Below are 14401 nucleotides of genomic sequence, written 5' to 3'. Positions count from 1 at the left end.
CGATCCCCCCCGCCCGCAGGGGCCGGGCACGGCGGGGCCGGCTCCTCCCGCCCGCGGGACTGCAGGCCCGGGGCCGCGATCCCAACCGCCCGCGGAGCTCCTGCGGCGGGGGCCGGGCCCGGCGCTCACCGCCCACCGGCGGGGCGGGCGCCCAGGGCGGCCCGGGAGGCTCCGCTGCCTCGGCCCCGCCCGCTGAGGGAATCCCGGGCGGCGGCAGCGGGAGCGCGGCGGCAGGCAGGCAGGCAGGCAGGTAGGTGGGTGGGTGAGCGAGCGAGCGAGCGGGGCGGCGGCGACGGTAAGATGGCGGCGTAGCGGCGCTCGTCAGCTCGGCTCCCGCCCTGCCCAGGCGGCGCCCGGCCCCGCCATGAAGCTCGTCATCCTGGAGACGTACGCGCAGGCCAGCGAGTGGGCCGCCAAGTACATTCGCAACCGCATCGTCCACTTCGGGCCCGGCCCCGGGCGCTTCTTCACGCTGGGGCTGCCCACAGGTGGGTACCGGGGCCGGGAGCGGGGCCGGGAGCTCTCCCCGGGCGGGCCCCGGCGCTGAGCGGCCGCTTCCCCGCAGGCAGCACGCCGCTGGGCTGCTACAGGAAGCTGGTGGAGTACTGCCGGAACGGGGACCTCTCCTTCAAGTACGTGAAAACCTTCAACATGGACGAGTACGTGGGTGAGTGCCCGCACACGAGAAGTGCCTGGCCTTCGTGGGCTGTCCCGGGCCCCGGCTCCCCGCGGTGGGTGCGGAAATCCCACCCGCTAAAGATCTACGGTAGGAAGAGTAACGCTTGCATTAGCAAAGGGACCGTGTGAAAACCTATATAAGAAATATTAAGGAGTATCATACGCGTGCCAGACACTGCTGTATTTCACCTGGACTTAGGTGCTGACCAGCTGAGGATCCCTCTTATCATTGCAGGCTGAGATAGTGGGCAGCATTAAGTGCCACCTTCGCTCTGGGGTTGTAAAGGTCGCTTTAGCTGCAGGTCTCTTACAAGGACCAACGTGTCACCTATCCGACACGTGAGCTCCTGCTAAGATAGCAGGGGGCTGTTTCGTTTATGATGCTGTGATGAAATAGCCCCTTCAGAAGAAAGAGTACAGTGAGATTAGTGGGCAAGCCCAAAGCTCCAAAGGTGAAAAAGACACAGGCTAAATATTTGCTAATGCTAATTTTACTCTGGTCAAGACATTTTCTGTGAATAATCCTAATCAAGCTGCATTAGGGAGTAGGCAGTCCAGTGTGGGTTTATAGCATTCAAGGGGGAAAAAAAATGCAATAAGTTATTTCTCAGGCTTCTGCACAGTTTATTTTTAATTGTCTTTGTTAATACAAACTGGGAGGAAGGCTGAGAAGGTAGTAACAGATGAGGCACAGTGCCTGCCTGCTTTTTTGGAACATCCATCACATTAATGTGAGCACACATCTTATAGGAGCTATTGTGATTGATTGATTTTAATTTTGCTATTTAGGGAATTAAAAACAACTCATGAAAGCTGAGGGAGTCACAAATGACAGTGCTCTGTGACCAAAGCCAGTGCAAGGTGGTTTATGTTATGTGTGATATTCTTTCAGTTGATCGTAGTCCCATGCATGGTCTGTTACCAGGTCTCCCAAGGGATCACCCAGAAAGTTACCATTCCTTCATGTGGAATAACTTCTTCAAGCACATTGACATCTCAGCAGAAAACGTTCACATTTTGGATGGAAACGCACCTGATCTGCAGGCAGAGTGCGACGCATTTGAGGATAAAATCAAAGCAGCTGGAGGAATCGAACTCTTTGTTGGAGGTGAAAACCCAAAGGACTAGCGGTCTCTAAACGCTGGCAGGAAGCACTGCCTTTTCCTCACCAGCTATCATCTCATTTATTATCAGGAGAGTTAATTTTCAATGCAGTTCAGTGGATTTGCAGTGAAAGCCAACCATGTACCATTGCCCTAGGTGCTCGTGTGCTAGCAGCCTGGTCTTCCAGCTCCCCCAGTTTTAAGTATTTCAATCCAGTAAGTGAATTGTTCAGGAAATGTTTAGCAGGAGAAGCATGCAGGGCTGGAATTGCTCGAATACAAAATGTAGTACAATCAATTGCCAGTGCTAATGGGAAACTGCTAGGTGTAGTCAGAGTTTTGAGCCTACAGGAGCTCAACACAAGTTGATCTTCAGTTTGCCTTAAGATTCTGCCATCTTCTTGTCCTGGCACAATTAGGGAAGAGTCTTCATTGGCTTCAGAGGGGGCTTTTGCTATCATTCCTCCCTGAAGCAAATTTGAACTTGAATTTGAACTGCAAGTGTTTTTCTTAAATCTGTATCTATTTCTGGAAGCACTGAATGTCTTTCTAATAGGAGTGCTGCTGGCTCTGCTTCCTCCAGCCACCATTGCAGCCGCTGACCTACTTCTCACACTCTCTCTGTCACAGGTATTGGCCCAGACGGTCACATTGCCTTCAACGAGCCTGGATCAAGTTTGGTATCCAGGACACGAGTGAAGACCTTGGCTATGGACACTATATTGGCTAATGCCAGGTTCTTTGATGGCGACCTCTCCAAAGTCCCCACCATGGCTCTGACGGTCGGAGTAGGCACTGTCATGGATGCCAGAGAGGTTAGGAGAAGAGCAGGGACTTCATACGGTAGCTCTTGAGCAGAGCTTCCTGGAGGAGCTAAAGAAAGATCGTCCTGTCCTGGAGCAGCATTGCACCCTGCTGGTGTAGACCAGCTTACGCTTCTCCTGCCGCAGGCTGCTGAGTACCTGGTCCTGCTGCTCTCTTGCGTCCTGCAACACTATGGAAAGGCTCTTGCGCTGTCTTCCATTTTTGCTCTACTAACAATTTGTGTAACCCCGCAGCACAGTTGTGATCCACAGGGAGCTAGAAAGGTTTGGGAGGATGTCTTTGGTTGAGCAGCTCATCTGGGGAAAGAGCTGAAAGAATCACTGGCTGGCTTGATGTTACGCCAGCAGATCGAGAAAGCCGTATGGGATGAGTCTATATCTTGATTTATACTTGTTAATCTTGGTGTCTAGGTGCTTAACAGGGGACCTCAGAGGATCTGCATCATTACAGTGACCACCAGGCTATGATTTAATTGACAAAACACAGCCAGAGCAAACAACTGTGATACAGTGAAGTGCCTCTGGGGAGGATGCTGGAGATACGCCCTGCTAGGGACCGGGCAGCTCTCAGTTCAGCAGGGGGTGGGTGTGCTCTCTCTGAACCCATCTAGACCCTGACTGCCATCCTCTGTGTCTGTGAGTCCAGGTGATGATCCTTATCACGGGAGCCCACAAAGCCTTTGCTTTGTACAAAGCCATTGAGGAAGGCGTCAACCACATGTGGACAGTCTCTGCTTTCCAGCAGCACCCCAACACTGTGTTTGTGTGCGATGAGGACGCCACGCTGGAACTCAAAGTTAAGACGGTGAAATACTTTAAAGGTGAGTGTTTGACCAGACCAGGCTGCTGTTGTAGTTAGTTTTTAAGTGGCACAAGTGCTGTGCACTAGATGTTTCTGTTTAATCAGCTCCCAAAGGAGTGCATTTCTTCAGTGTTAACAGCCAAGAGGTACAGTGATAATAAAAGCACAAAGGGAATGCTTAACTGTGCAGGCATGGGAGCAAAGGAGTAAGGACTCCAGTAACACCTAATTTCATTAGCATCCAATGAATGAGAATTTTGCTTTATTATGTCTACTTAAGTCATCTTTTTACTTGCTACGCTAGGTTTAATGCTGGTTCACAACAAGCTTGTGGAACCCTTATACAGCATGAAGGAGACAGAAGCAGAAAGAAGCCAGTCCAAGAAGCCATACAGCGATTAATCTCTCACCATTCAGAGCAATGCCGAACTGGCTTTTCTGTTGGAAACCAGCTGTGAAGAAAGGGAATTGCTGCAGAAACTCATCTCATAATTGTTCTTAAATTAGCAAAATGATTATGTGCTTGCTTCTCTCCATTAGACAGATGTAACACCTGCCTTAATTAACCAGATGAGGATGGGATCCTGTATACTGTGTTCCACTAGCTTATTCTCTGAAGGTAAAGTCAATGGAGAGGAAGTTGTTTAATCTACAAAGCAACTGTAACGATGTGGACTGAAGGCACCAAAATGTAAATGTGAAGATCTGGGAAAGTACAATGCTGCAGAAACCAAATGGGTAATCGTTTTGGGCTGTATTCCTTGCAATTACGACAAGTACCTTTTTGTGTCACTCCCCCTCCACAACACAGTCTGACATTAAAGACATTTTTAAATGAGAACTGAGGTGGTTCAGCCCAAAGAAGGGAAAGCTTCAGCATGACCTAATGGCAGCGTGCTTCACAGCTCCAAGGAGGCTGCGAGGAAGACGAAGCCAGGCTCTCCTGCGCACGGGAGGATGAGAAGAGACAACAGGGGCTTGAGTTCAGACAAGATGCTCTGACTGGATGTAAGGAAAAACCAACCTGTGGGGACGGTCAAGGAGGATGGCAGGGTGCCCAGAGAGGTGGTGCAGTCTCTGTCCGTACGAGGTTTGCAAGGCCTGACTTTGAGCCAGATGTTGGACTTGAGCCCACTTCTGCAAAGGAGAGGTTCCAGGCAGCATTCACCAGCACGGTATTCATAACTTGTATGATTTTTATTTGTTGTCACACAAGAAGCATTACACATTCAGAGTATAATTTTCTATGCCCTGGTGCTTTATCATGTACTACAGAGGGTGGATTTGTTCAGATGATTACGCAGAAACAACTTCTCACAGTGCTGCTCAGGCTTCTGTTATTTGTGTCAGGGCAGAGCCTGAAGCAGTAAATTCTCTCTTCCCCCCTCCCAGTGCTTTACATCGCTACAAGGAAATGCCAAATACACCTCAGAGGAAATGCTGTTCCCTCTGGCTGCAGCCCATCTTTAATTACAGAAGCCCCCCACCGGCATGACCCCACCAATTCTGAAACTTGATTCCTGGGTTTCCCATCAAATGCTAGCACATGAGGTGCTAGGGACCGTTTTATTTTCTTTACAAAACTTCTGCATAAGCTGTTGAGGTGTAATGTAACTTTCTCCAGTAAATGTCTTTTTTCTAAATGGTCACAGTGGCTGTGTCTGCTGCTCAGTCACAGTGTGGTAGTGAAACATGGAACAGTTTACGTGGCTAAACAGGACCTGTAATACCAGCTCTGAACAGCAACACTGCAACCTTCAAAGCCTGAGAAAAACCTGTTACTTCACGCAAAATTTCTCCATCGCCTAGAACCAAAGCTGTATTGAAAGTGGTTTGGTAGAAATAGCTACTACTGCTCCCTACTCCAGGAGCTCCCTGCCTTGTCCAGCATTGGCTGGCAGGTTTTCACAAGGCAGGTTTTCTTTGCTGCCAGGCAGCAGCCATTTCATATAAAAAAGTGAGATCTTTAAAGGAGAAAGGGGGAGGTCACAGAGGGGAGGTCACAGCTCTCTACCTAGTACCACAAAGCAACTGCATATAACCTCATGCTCCTTCTGTGCATACAAAGAAATGGAGAAAGAGGTTTACGAGAGGGGGAAAAAACAAATGAGGAGGAAACTCTGTGCCACGTTACCAGAGTTGCCTGCCTGCTCTCTGTACGTGAAGGCAGGTTCTGGTTCTAGCTGTCCCACCTTTCAAACATCAACTGCTTGTCCCCTCCTGAGGCTCTGTCCTCTGCTCACTGCAGAACAGGGGAGCTCCAGCCCAGGGCTCCCCGAGTGCCCAGAACTCACAGGCACTGTGGCAACTGCATCACCGCTTCTCCTCTCTCCACATGTTCTTGGAAGCAGAGGTGGTTTCATTGCAACATCTTCAAATACTTCACCATCTGCTCTGGTCATGGCTTTTCATCCCACACGGCCTGCACTCAGCCTACCTGTCCTGGCCGAAGGTGGGTTTGGGCACAGCACCACACATCCCCTGCCACCTGCGCTCGCGAGGTCCGGTCTGTGTCCTCCCACAGCCGAGCGAGCACCCCGGCCCGCAGCCCAGCAACTCTCGAGGCCATCGCCACCCAGAACAGCTCTGTCCCCCACACCGACTGTGCTGCCACACACGTGCCACAATGAAGACAACCAGGGAGACAACTATGTTTGCTGACTTAAAGTGAATTTAGTGCATGTGAAAGGTGCAGGAAATACAATTTAAACCATACACAATGGAACCTTTCCCTACACACTGTCCTACAGCCTAAATCAAGACGAGATCTGCTCTTACCATCTCTTCTCTTTTTAATCGCTGCCAATTAGACTTTCATCCTCTGTGAAAGGAACTAAATCAGCACTCGTTTTGGCCAGATATCCGAGTAGAAATTTATTTACTAACAGTCAAAACCAAGTGAGAGGTGTTCACCTTGAGTTTTCCTGAAGAGTCTTCCAGCTCCTGAGCTATCCATCTGGACCCTGCTAGTTATTTTGAACACAGCACACACAGTTTTAATTTCAAAATAAATTTTTAGACCATTCTGCAAGTGGAAAAACTTCTAAAAAATTAGTGGTTCCCTCCAGTAATTACTTTCATGCTCACAAAACTACTTACTGAGCTTTTAGGGGAAACAATTTGGGTTTTGAAATAATTTGAAGTGCAAGAACAGTGGAAATAAGGGATCTAGTCCAGAAGCAAAACTATCAACTAGTCAAATTCCTCATATGAAGAATTAGTAAAAAATAAATTACTTCATCATCTGAGAAGACAAGATAACTTTCAGTGTCTCAAAGAATTCAAGTTAAATCTTAATTACCTATCCATAAAAATGTGTTTCAATATCTGACTGATACTTTTCATCCTCTCACTGGCCATGTACTCAGTTCATTGCTTTAGACTCATCACTGTCAAAACCAGGAGAGGCAATATAAGTTAATACACCAGCAACGCTGAGATGAGTCGGCAAACTGATTCAAATTCCTGGAAATGGTTGTTGGTCATTTTCTGCCGAAGCATTCAGTAATGCAAAGACCCAGCAAGAAGGGGGTTAGGGATAATCAAGTTTACCATCGTTAGACTGTGTCAGCGCCAGAGCAAGGAGCTGCTTTTCAGAGAAACAGGTCAGGAGGTGCTATGGAAGCAACAGGCTCAGTTGCTGAATACAGAAGAAATTTTCTGTATCGTATCAGAAAACTTGCCCTGTGCAAGCAGCATCACTGAACAGCTCGACAGCACTGTGGCAAGAATAAAACTGCCCTAAACCTCATGATGGGTATGAGCCAAGACCCTTGAAAGGTCAGTCTCCCTGAAGGAAACCCCCAAATATCTCTGTGATTTGAGGCTTCACTTTTGTTTGTTTGCTTTTGAAACAGGGGCACCTCTTAGTGTACGTTTTTCCAGTAATTTTCCAACTTCTGATTGGTGGTATTTGTCTTTAACAATCGATAGGATTATTAGGACCTTCAGTGGTGATCCTGACCACAGGATGGGTAAAATGGTCTCCTTTGGTTTTGGCAACAGCCTCTGAAGTGTGAGTATCCTGCAGTGCAAGGTAGTTATCATTCTTCTATCACGTAATGGAAGTGAAAAGCAAACAAACTTGACACAAAAATGGAAAGCATCTGTCTCTGGTTTGTTCAGCTTTTGTTGCTAGAGAGAGCTACTGGTCTTCATCTTCAACCTCCCAGAACTCACCATCAATACGCATGGCTTGAAACAATCTGCAAGACAGCCAACAATTTACATCAGGGTGTAAAAAAAAGTAAAATACATACAAAAAACCCCTAAATGTGAAAAAAACAATACAAAAGCGGCAAGTTTCACCGTTTTTTTCAGTATCATCACCCACTCATGCTGCAGTCCTCAAAGTCGATTAAAATAAGCTACTCTGCACTTCCACAGCATGTTACACCAGAAGGTTTTACAGTTCCTTACAAAAGCGTGATGTCTCAAGAAATCCTTGAAAATACTAATCATCCGAAATGTAATAACGGTTACCCAGCGTGCTGCCATCCCAGGTTGGTCTTTAGGCAGTGTTTGGAGCCTGCCTGCTCCAAACGGCTTACCATCTAATCGGACAGCACTGGGCTGGGCAAACAACTATAACGTGTAAGCAAGGGGGGAACAAAAGGGAAGAAAATGTTTTTTATAAAACAGATGAGCTTAGTCAAGATAGGTAGAGGTTAAGCTAAACAAAGCTAAAACAAAACAAAAAAAAAACACAGCAGGAAACACCAGAAGAAGAAAAATAGAAAGTGAAAAAAATTACTGTTGGGAGAAAAGGGAATGCTGAAAAAGAAGGGCCAAGGAAAAAAAAAATAATCCTGTCAGCCACATCTATTCTAGCAGAACAGATGGTGGAGGGTGAAGTACAGTATTGGTATTTTGACTTTTGTGTCCAGGATGACATACCACAGCGACGAGCACATAAACCAGGGAATACACACGAGGTTAGAGGGTGCCGCTGTTGCACCCCTCTGACCTGCCAGCCCTTTCACTTGTCCAGACAGCGGCAGCATCCTCTGTCTCCTGACACATCCCTAATAGCGATGATGTAAGCCAAGCCTGCAGCTTTCTAGAAGCAGCTTTCTAGCCCAAAGCTTGTCTTGCACTATCACATACCTGAGCATCTGCAAGGAAACGTTTCACTGCAGGCCATCTCTCAGCCAGAGGCAGCAAGTAAAGCAGCAGCAATAGGCCCAGAAGACCTCTCCAAAATTTTAAAACAAAGGTTCTTAAAAAGCAAAACCATTCCCAAATCACTCCTGATTATTGTTAGTGTCAGGCCCTTGCAAGTGTAAATATTTGAGAGAAGAAACTGTGTCTTAAACCATATAGCTACAAATTTCAAGGTAAGAATGATCGGGGAGAGACTGTAAGAAAAAGTCCAAGAGCAAGTGGTATGGGGCTAGAAGAAATACCCGTAAATACACACCTGTTAAAGCACGGGGAGGCTGGGTCATTGAAGTGCCTGTATGGGTTCACCCGTGACAGGGATCCCATACAAAGCCAGCAGAAATACTGCATGCAGCCAGTACACGTCATTTTGTTACAGCCATCTAGCTTCTGGCAGGGAAAGGAAAAGAGAAATGGCAGTAGTATCTTACCAGGGCAGTTGTCAGGCCTGTCTCTATGATAACAGCCCTCAAAACCACATCAACTAATGAATGTGTTTTACCCCGACTGGTATTTTCTTACTGTTCAAGAGAACTAGGAACTAGAATCGCAGAATTGTAAACTGGCTATACTACTAACAGCAATGGAAATCAGTACTCTTCAGAGGTGAGTTTTATTTACTGGTTGTGGTTTGAAACAGCAGTAGCCTGAAAAACATGGAAAACAGAGGGATTCATGTGGATCCATATTCAACTTGGATCTTTTTGGCACTGGGGGCCGAACAATACCAGCTGCTGTATTTACTCAAGTCCCTGAGCTCCAGAAACATCCCCTGCTCTTCCATAAACACAGACAGAAATGGAAAGTTCTCTTACTGGTTCCTAGAAATTTACCTTCCCTGGTGAACTTGGAGGCTACAAATAAATCCCTGTTCCGGCCTAACTACAGAACTGACTGAATTTATGTTAGTTTCTGGTAAGAGTTACTATGATGCTTCAGCCTTTCTCCTCCACACTTACCTCTATATGAGTACCGCAGCAAGGACAAGACTTGGAGTTCTTTTCTAGCCATTCTTTACTCTCCATCTCCTCAAGGGCTTTCTGAATCACTCGTTTGCCATAGCGTTGTTCCAAAAATCTTTTAGTTGCCTCATCTGCTTCCAAATATTCGTTTCGCAAATCCATTAATTTCTCTGGGGAATAAAACAAACAAACACAAAAAACCAAAACAGCTTTTGTAATATAGTACATAAAGAAGTCCAGCTAATAACAGCATAAAGTATTCTCGAAGGAAACTAACACCATTAATTAGAGAGCAAGTAAAATATTAGAATACCTAAGAAAAAGATGGGAATATTAAAACCCCTCTACCTCAAAATTCAACAGTTTTACACTGTTTCATTATAAAAGAGACCAGTCAACGGAATTGCAACAAATCTACAATGTAAAAGTAAACGGAAAAAATCAAAATATTTTTTCTGAACACACATTTAGTGAAACTTTGTCACATAATTTTGAGGCCAAACACAGAGAAAAGCATCCACCTGATTCCCATATCAACTCTGGCAACAGAAAGCAGTGGATTCACAGCAAAGGGTAAAAAAAGGGCACATATAAAATTATTCTTCCCCTGCTATGGCCTCTCAGAATTTGGCAATTGGCAGTTTAGGGACTTCCTGGGCTGTGGAGTGTCATCAAAGAAATACTTCTTAATTGCCAGCAACAGACTTACTCCAAATAAATCTGTCTAATGTTTTAGAAAACTCACACGGTGATGAGTTTCCTTGCTTAATTTGTGACTTTCAGTCTTTTTTACTCAAGACTTCATTGTTTCTCAATCCATTTATGAAATACGATGACTCACCTGCAGTAACTTTACACGGGGAGACCCCATGGTAAGTCATTTTACAGAGAGTACAAAAAGCATAGTTGCAACAGGAACAGATGCCCATGGTGCAGCCCGGTTCTTGCATGACTGGGGTCTGACAGCCGGGGCGAGGGCAATACACTACGTCCGCCATCAGGTCCAAGCTAGACTGCAGAAGCAGGCGGTCGTAACGTGCAAACAGCTGCTCTCCAACCAACTCTTTAACCTAAACAAAGATCAAAGAAAGATTACGTGCATCTGAAATTCTGAGCCTGCTAGCTTCAGCAAAAAACCAGTAAGTCAATGAAAAGGTACCTACAGCTGGGATGAATCCACTTTGTATTCTCCAATAGGTCAACAAATTACTCCTAGAATGCTATTTTAATAATAGTTAAATGAAATCATGCAGCATCAAAGGCAATGGGACATTAATTCAGGCCTCTGACCAATGCCAGTACTAACACAGTGGGCAAAGCGTGCCATGTTTTACCTCTGATGCCTCTGTGTGGCTCAAGCGTGAAAAAAACCCCGTCCCCAGGTATATTCACAGTGCTCACCATGAAAGGCCACACCTTGTCTTCTGTAATTACTGGTAAGTTAGCAGAACTCTACCGTCACTGCTTGCACACTTCTATTACCTGGCCAGGAGTAGCAACAGAAGAACACTTCGGTTCTGGACAGTTGAGGCAGTGGACCTGCCCATCCCTGATCTGGATTTCAAAGTAGTCCTTCAGGCATGCTTTGCAGTACACGTGGCTGCACTCCGTGAAGTACATACATTCGCTGCCCAGCTTCTCGCAGAAGCAGATATTGCACAAGTACATCTTACTGTTAAAGCACTTTCTCCTCTGAGCCTGATCAAAGTCCAAGATTTCCCTAATGAGACTTGATAACGATTCCACATCCTGCACGGCTCTCGCATCAATGATTTCTTCTTCAGCTGCTGCGGAGCCTGCTGCACCAGCACCATCCTTCTCAGCGTCGAGAGGGGCCAAAGGTGTCCTGCTCTGCCTGTTCCCTTGATGGCACATTTTTAGCTCATACGGGGAGGAAATATTCAGATAACTCAGCGTTTCTTCCTTCAGAAACTGCATCCAGGCAAATAAGACCACGCAGCCTCGATTCTCTTCCCATACGTTGTCTAAGTGTTTGCAAAGAGCACTGAGCTAGAAAAGAAAAAACAATTCCAGATTTCAGTACGTTCTGATGACTTGTTACTGTTTTCCTCTCCCACGGTCCCCCTTAGTATGTATTTAGATTTGAGATTCTGGAGTTTTTATATATACATAAAATACATATAAAACTAATGCTCATAGGTGCAAGCTTTCATTCCTCAGAATGGTGACCAAATAAAAACAAGTAGGAAATCAAAGACGAGCCAACTGAAAGAGCAATGTCATCGTTTATGTCTCAGTTTTACTTTTATCTACTGCATTAACATCCCCCTGAGCACTGTTAATCACGAACTTATTTGTGATCACAAAAGCTCTGTTAAAATGTTAAAACTATTTTGCAAACCTGGGCTTGGGAGAGCCATTTTCCGCTGAGGGTAAACGCCGGCGGGGAGGTAGATGGGTAGTCTGGTGGGAGTTCAAAATTCAGCACAAGGGGAGGCAGAAAGCAAACGGTGTATTCAAACCCATTGTTCTGGAGGCTTTCTGTGGAATTGCCTGAATCAAAGAGAATTGAGACAGTTTGAGAGATAACAAGAAAATGAGAACTCATGAACTGTAACTGTTTTGACAGCACCCAATACATCTCTTTTCATCTGATAAATTTCTGGGTTTAAAATCATTTATTCAACCCTACATAAGAAAACTTCTCAATGCAGTAAAATCTCATGGTGTTGTATGTATATGGTTAAATCAGTAAACACCAGTACTGTGAACTATCAGATCCTGCACAAACCCAAGAGCCTGGAAAGACATACCCTCAAGGAAAAAAAAAAAGTAAATTTAATAGTATTTCTTTGGAATAATTCAGTTACTCATCTCTAATTTTTAAGTTATACATACGAGGATGAAATCACCTACTCAGACATAAACCCCAGGGTACCACAAGCACAGCGTAGGGTCACGGCTTTGTCCGGCCAGCGCTCCTACAGGTTGGTAGAGCAGCGGCTCTCTAAGTATGTGCCCAAAAATCAGCTTGGAAAAACCTGATTTCAGGATAACACAAAACATCTCAACTCACCACTCACAAAAATTTTGAAGTTTTGGGGCAACTCCAGACAAATTCTTGTTTCTCCTCCTTGGGCAGATTCAGCTCTCTTAAACTCATCTTCATCATAAATGCTGGCCAAAGCCAGCAGCTCATCCTCCTGAGCTTCTTTGTCTTCTGAAGACATTTAAATTTTCTGTGGAGTTAACACCACTCTACAAGATTAACTGAGTTAACGCAGCCTATTCAAATTACCAACTTGGGGTATCTATTTTATAGCAGTATAAGAAGATTTAGAAACCCAAGTAACTGATATAAAACAATGTAAAATATAATTAAGCTTTTTTACAGGTCGAAAAAAACATTGATAGCTTTACAAAATAAAAAACGCCACCTGAACAGAACATTTAAAAGTCAAAAAGCAAACTGTCTGTAAATGTTAGTGGCTAAAGACAGCTGTAAGGGGGCCAAAATAGTGAAATACACCGATGGCAGAAGTGACACAGGGACATTTCAGTAATGTTTGAAAGGGAAAACAGACCCCAAAAAAACCAAGAAAAAGGAATTAGCAACCGTATCTCTTGTCCAGTGTTGTAAAACAAACAGGCAAACAACCCCAATTATGATTCAAGTTATTGAAGATATCAATAAGAAGCTTCAAATCCCACGCAGGCGTCTTGTAGACGCACTCCTATACCATTTCAGTTCCAGATTTGGGGCAATAAAGCTGTGTTTAATGGATTACCTTTAGATTCTCAACAGCGCAGAGGTGAAGCTGCAGGTGCCGCGCACTGAGCAGGGACAGCCGCGTTAGCAGGGCCCGAGCAGAGCCCCTGGTCATTCCTCCGGGACAACCGCAGGTCGTAAACTTGTTCTCACGTTAAGGCATGAAAAACGTCCACTTTGTCATCAAAAGCGGGTACGGTTACGGCACCGGTTCCTCTGAGCTGCCTGGAGCCAAACAAACGCTCGGAGGGATTAAAGTCGCCTCAGCATTTCCATTACGAACTCGTAACAGTTCACTTGAGCAGGCACACTCAGTAATTCAGAACACGGCGGGGGTTTTCAGCTCTAATAGCTCATTTATTATGAGCTCGTTATTATAAGCCGTGATCGCTGCAACTCCGCCTGCGACCGGGACAAACTGAGGAGCCCGGCACGGGCCCCGCCGCAGCCAACGCGCCTCCCCCGCAGGGCCGGGGGGACCATTCGCCGCCAAAGGGAGCGAGGAGCTCACCCTTCCAAACCAGCACCGCGGGGAAGAAAAAACAACCAAAAACCCGTGTGCGAAACAGTGGAAAAAACACATTTTCAGGTCAAGGGCCCCCACACAAGCAGCTGTACGAATTGTCTCGGTTTCAGCCGTTCCCGTCTTTCCTCCCAACGCACCAGCGCGGCTCTGCTCGGGCGACACGGAGCGGCAGACCCCGGCCCACCCGCCCGGGGCTCCCAGGCACGCCGGGGCCAGGTGGTGCGGAGCGGAGAGAGGCCCGGGCCGCGCCCGGCTCTCCGCAGCCCAGAGGCTCAGCGCTGCCGGCCGCCACTCCGCGTCCCCGCGTCCCGGAGCGGCCTGCTCCTCCGCCCGGCAGCCCCGCCCGCCACCCCCCCGTCCGGCCCGGCCCGGCCCAGCCCAGCCCGCCTCACCGGTTACTTCAGCCGCGGCCCGTGGGACGGCGAGGCAGGGCGCGGCCAGGCCCAGCCCGGCCCCTCACGGCACGGCGCGACCGAGCAGACGCGGGGAGGAGAGAGGAGGGGAACGGCCGCCGGGCGGAGGCGCCGGCCCGGCCCGGCCCCGCTCCGCTCCCGCCGGCACAGGCCGCCCCGCACCGGCGCAGCGCCCCCGGCGGCCGGGAGGGACGGCAGCGCCT

General features: G+C 47.1%; 2 protein-coding genes across 8 annotated transcripts; one reads left to right on the top strand and one right to left on the bottom strand.

The window, feature by feature from the left end:
- Positions 1-91: 91 nt before the first annotated feature.
- Positions 92-5050, top strand: GNPDA1 (glucosamine-6-phosphate deaminase 1). 4 transcript variants are annotated; one of them, XM_075766671.1, is made up of 7 exons: positions 92-254; positions 313-488; positions 566-667; positions 1604-1786; positions 2412-2596; positions 3252-3426; positions 3712-5050. In XM_075766671.1, exons 2-7 carry the CDS (start codon positions 365-367, stop codon positions 3807-3809), a joined length of 867 nt encoding a protein of 288 aa, XP_075622786.1. In that variant the 5' UTR covers positions 92-254; positions 313-364; the 3' UTR covers positions 3810-5050. The 4 variants fall into 4 exon arrangements, with proteins under 4 accessions (XP_075622786.1, XP_075622782.1, XP_075622784.1 ...); XM_075766667.1 differs by having other exon boundaries at positions 124-254; positions 347-488; XM_075766669.1 differs by having other exon boundaries at positions 135-254; positions 326-488.
- Positions 5051-6060: 1010 nt separating this feature from the next.
- RNF14 (ring finger protein 14) lies at positions 6061-14364 on the bottom strand. Of its 4 annotated transcripts, XR_012837774.1 has the most exons (10): positions 14178-14327; positions 13279-13484; positions 12567-12729; positions 11892-12043; positions 11012-11539; positions 10371-10599; positions 9527-9699; positions 8827-8957; positions 7890-7991; positions 6061-7612 (listed from the first exon to the last, which is right to left on the bottom strand). XR_012837774.1 is itself a non-coding variant. In XM_075766665.1 (9 exons), exons 3-9 carry the CDS (start codon positions 12718-12720, stop codon positions 7552-7554), a joined length of 1428 nt encoding a protein of 475 aa, XP_075622780.1. In that variant the 5' UTR covers positions 12721-12748; positions 13279-13484; positions 14178-14364; the 3' UTR covers positions 6061-7551. The 4 variants fall into 4 exon arrangements, 3 of the variants coding, with proteins under 3 accessions (XP_075622780.1, XP_075622779.1, XP_075622781.1); XM_075766665.1 differs by lacking the exon at positions 7890-7991 and having other exon boundaries at positions 12567-12748; positions 14178-14364; XM_075766664.1 differs by lacking the exon at positions 7890-7991 and having other exon boundaries at positions 14178-14364.
- Positions 14365-14401: the final 37 nt, after the last annotated feature.

Source organism: Balearica regulorum, chromosome 14, assembly GCF_011004875.1.
Source record: "Balearica regulorum gibbericeps isolate bBalReg1 chromosome 14, bBalReg1.pri, whole genome shotgun sequence".
Lineage (NCBI taxonomy): Eukaryota > Metazoa > Chordata > Aves > Gruiformes > Gruidae > Balearica > Balearica regulorum.
Note: the sequence above shows the minus strand (reverse complement) of the source record. Positions and strands in the feature narration are given on the sequence as shown.

Excerpts from the sequence above, each read along its gene's own strand:
- GNPDA1 (XM_075766671.1), top strand. The coding sequence starts at position 365 with ATGAAGCTCGTCATCCTGGAGACGTACGCGCAGGCCAGCGAGTGGGCC. Across the intron at positions 668-1,603 it reads CAACATGGACGAGTACGTGG|GTCTCCCAAGGGATCACCCA; the intron begins GTGAGTGCCCGC and ends GTCTGTTACCAG. Across the intron at positions 1,787-2,411 it reads AATCGAACTCTTTGTTGGAG|GTATTGGCCCAGACGGTCAC; the intron begins GTGAAAACCCAA and ends TCTCTGTCACAG.
- RNF14 (XM_075766665.1), bottom strand. The coding sequence starts at position 12,720 with ATGTCTTCAGAAGACAAAGAAGCTCAGGAGGATGAGCTGCTGGCTTTG. Across the intron at positions 10,600-11,011 it reads CTGTTGCTACTCCTGGCCAG|GTTAAAGAGTTGGTTGGAGA; the intron begins GTAATAGAAGTG and ends ATCTTTGTTTAG. Across the intron at positions 7,613-8,826 it reads GCCTCCCCGTGCTTTAACAG|ATTGTTTCAAGCCATGCGTA; the intron begins GTGTGTATTTAC and ends GCTGTCTTGCAG.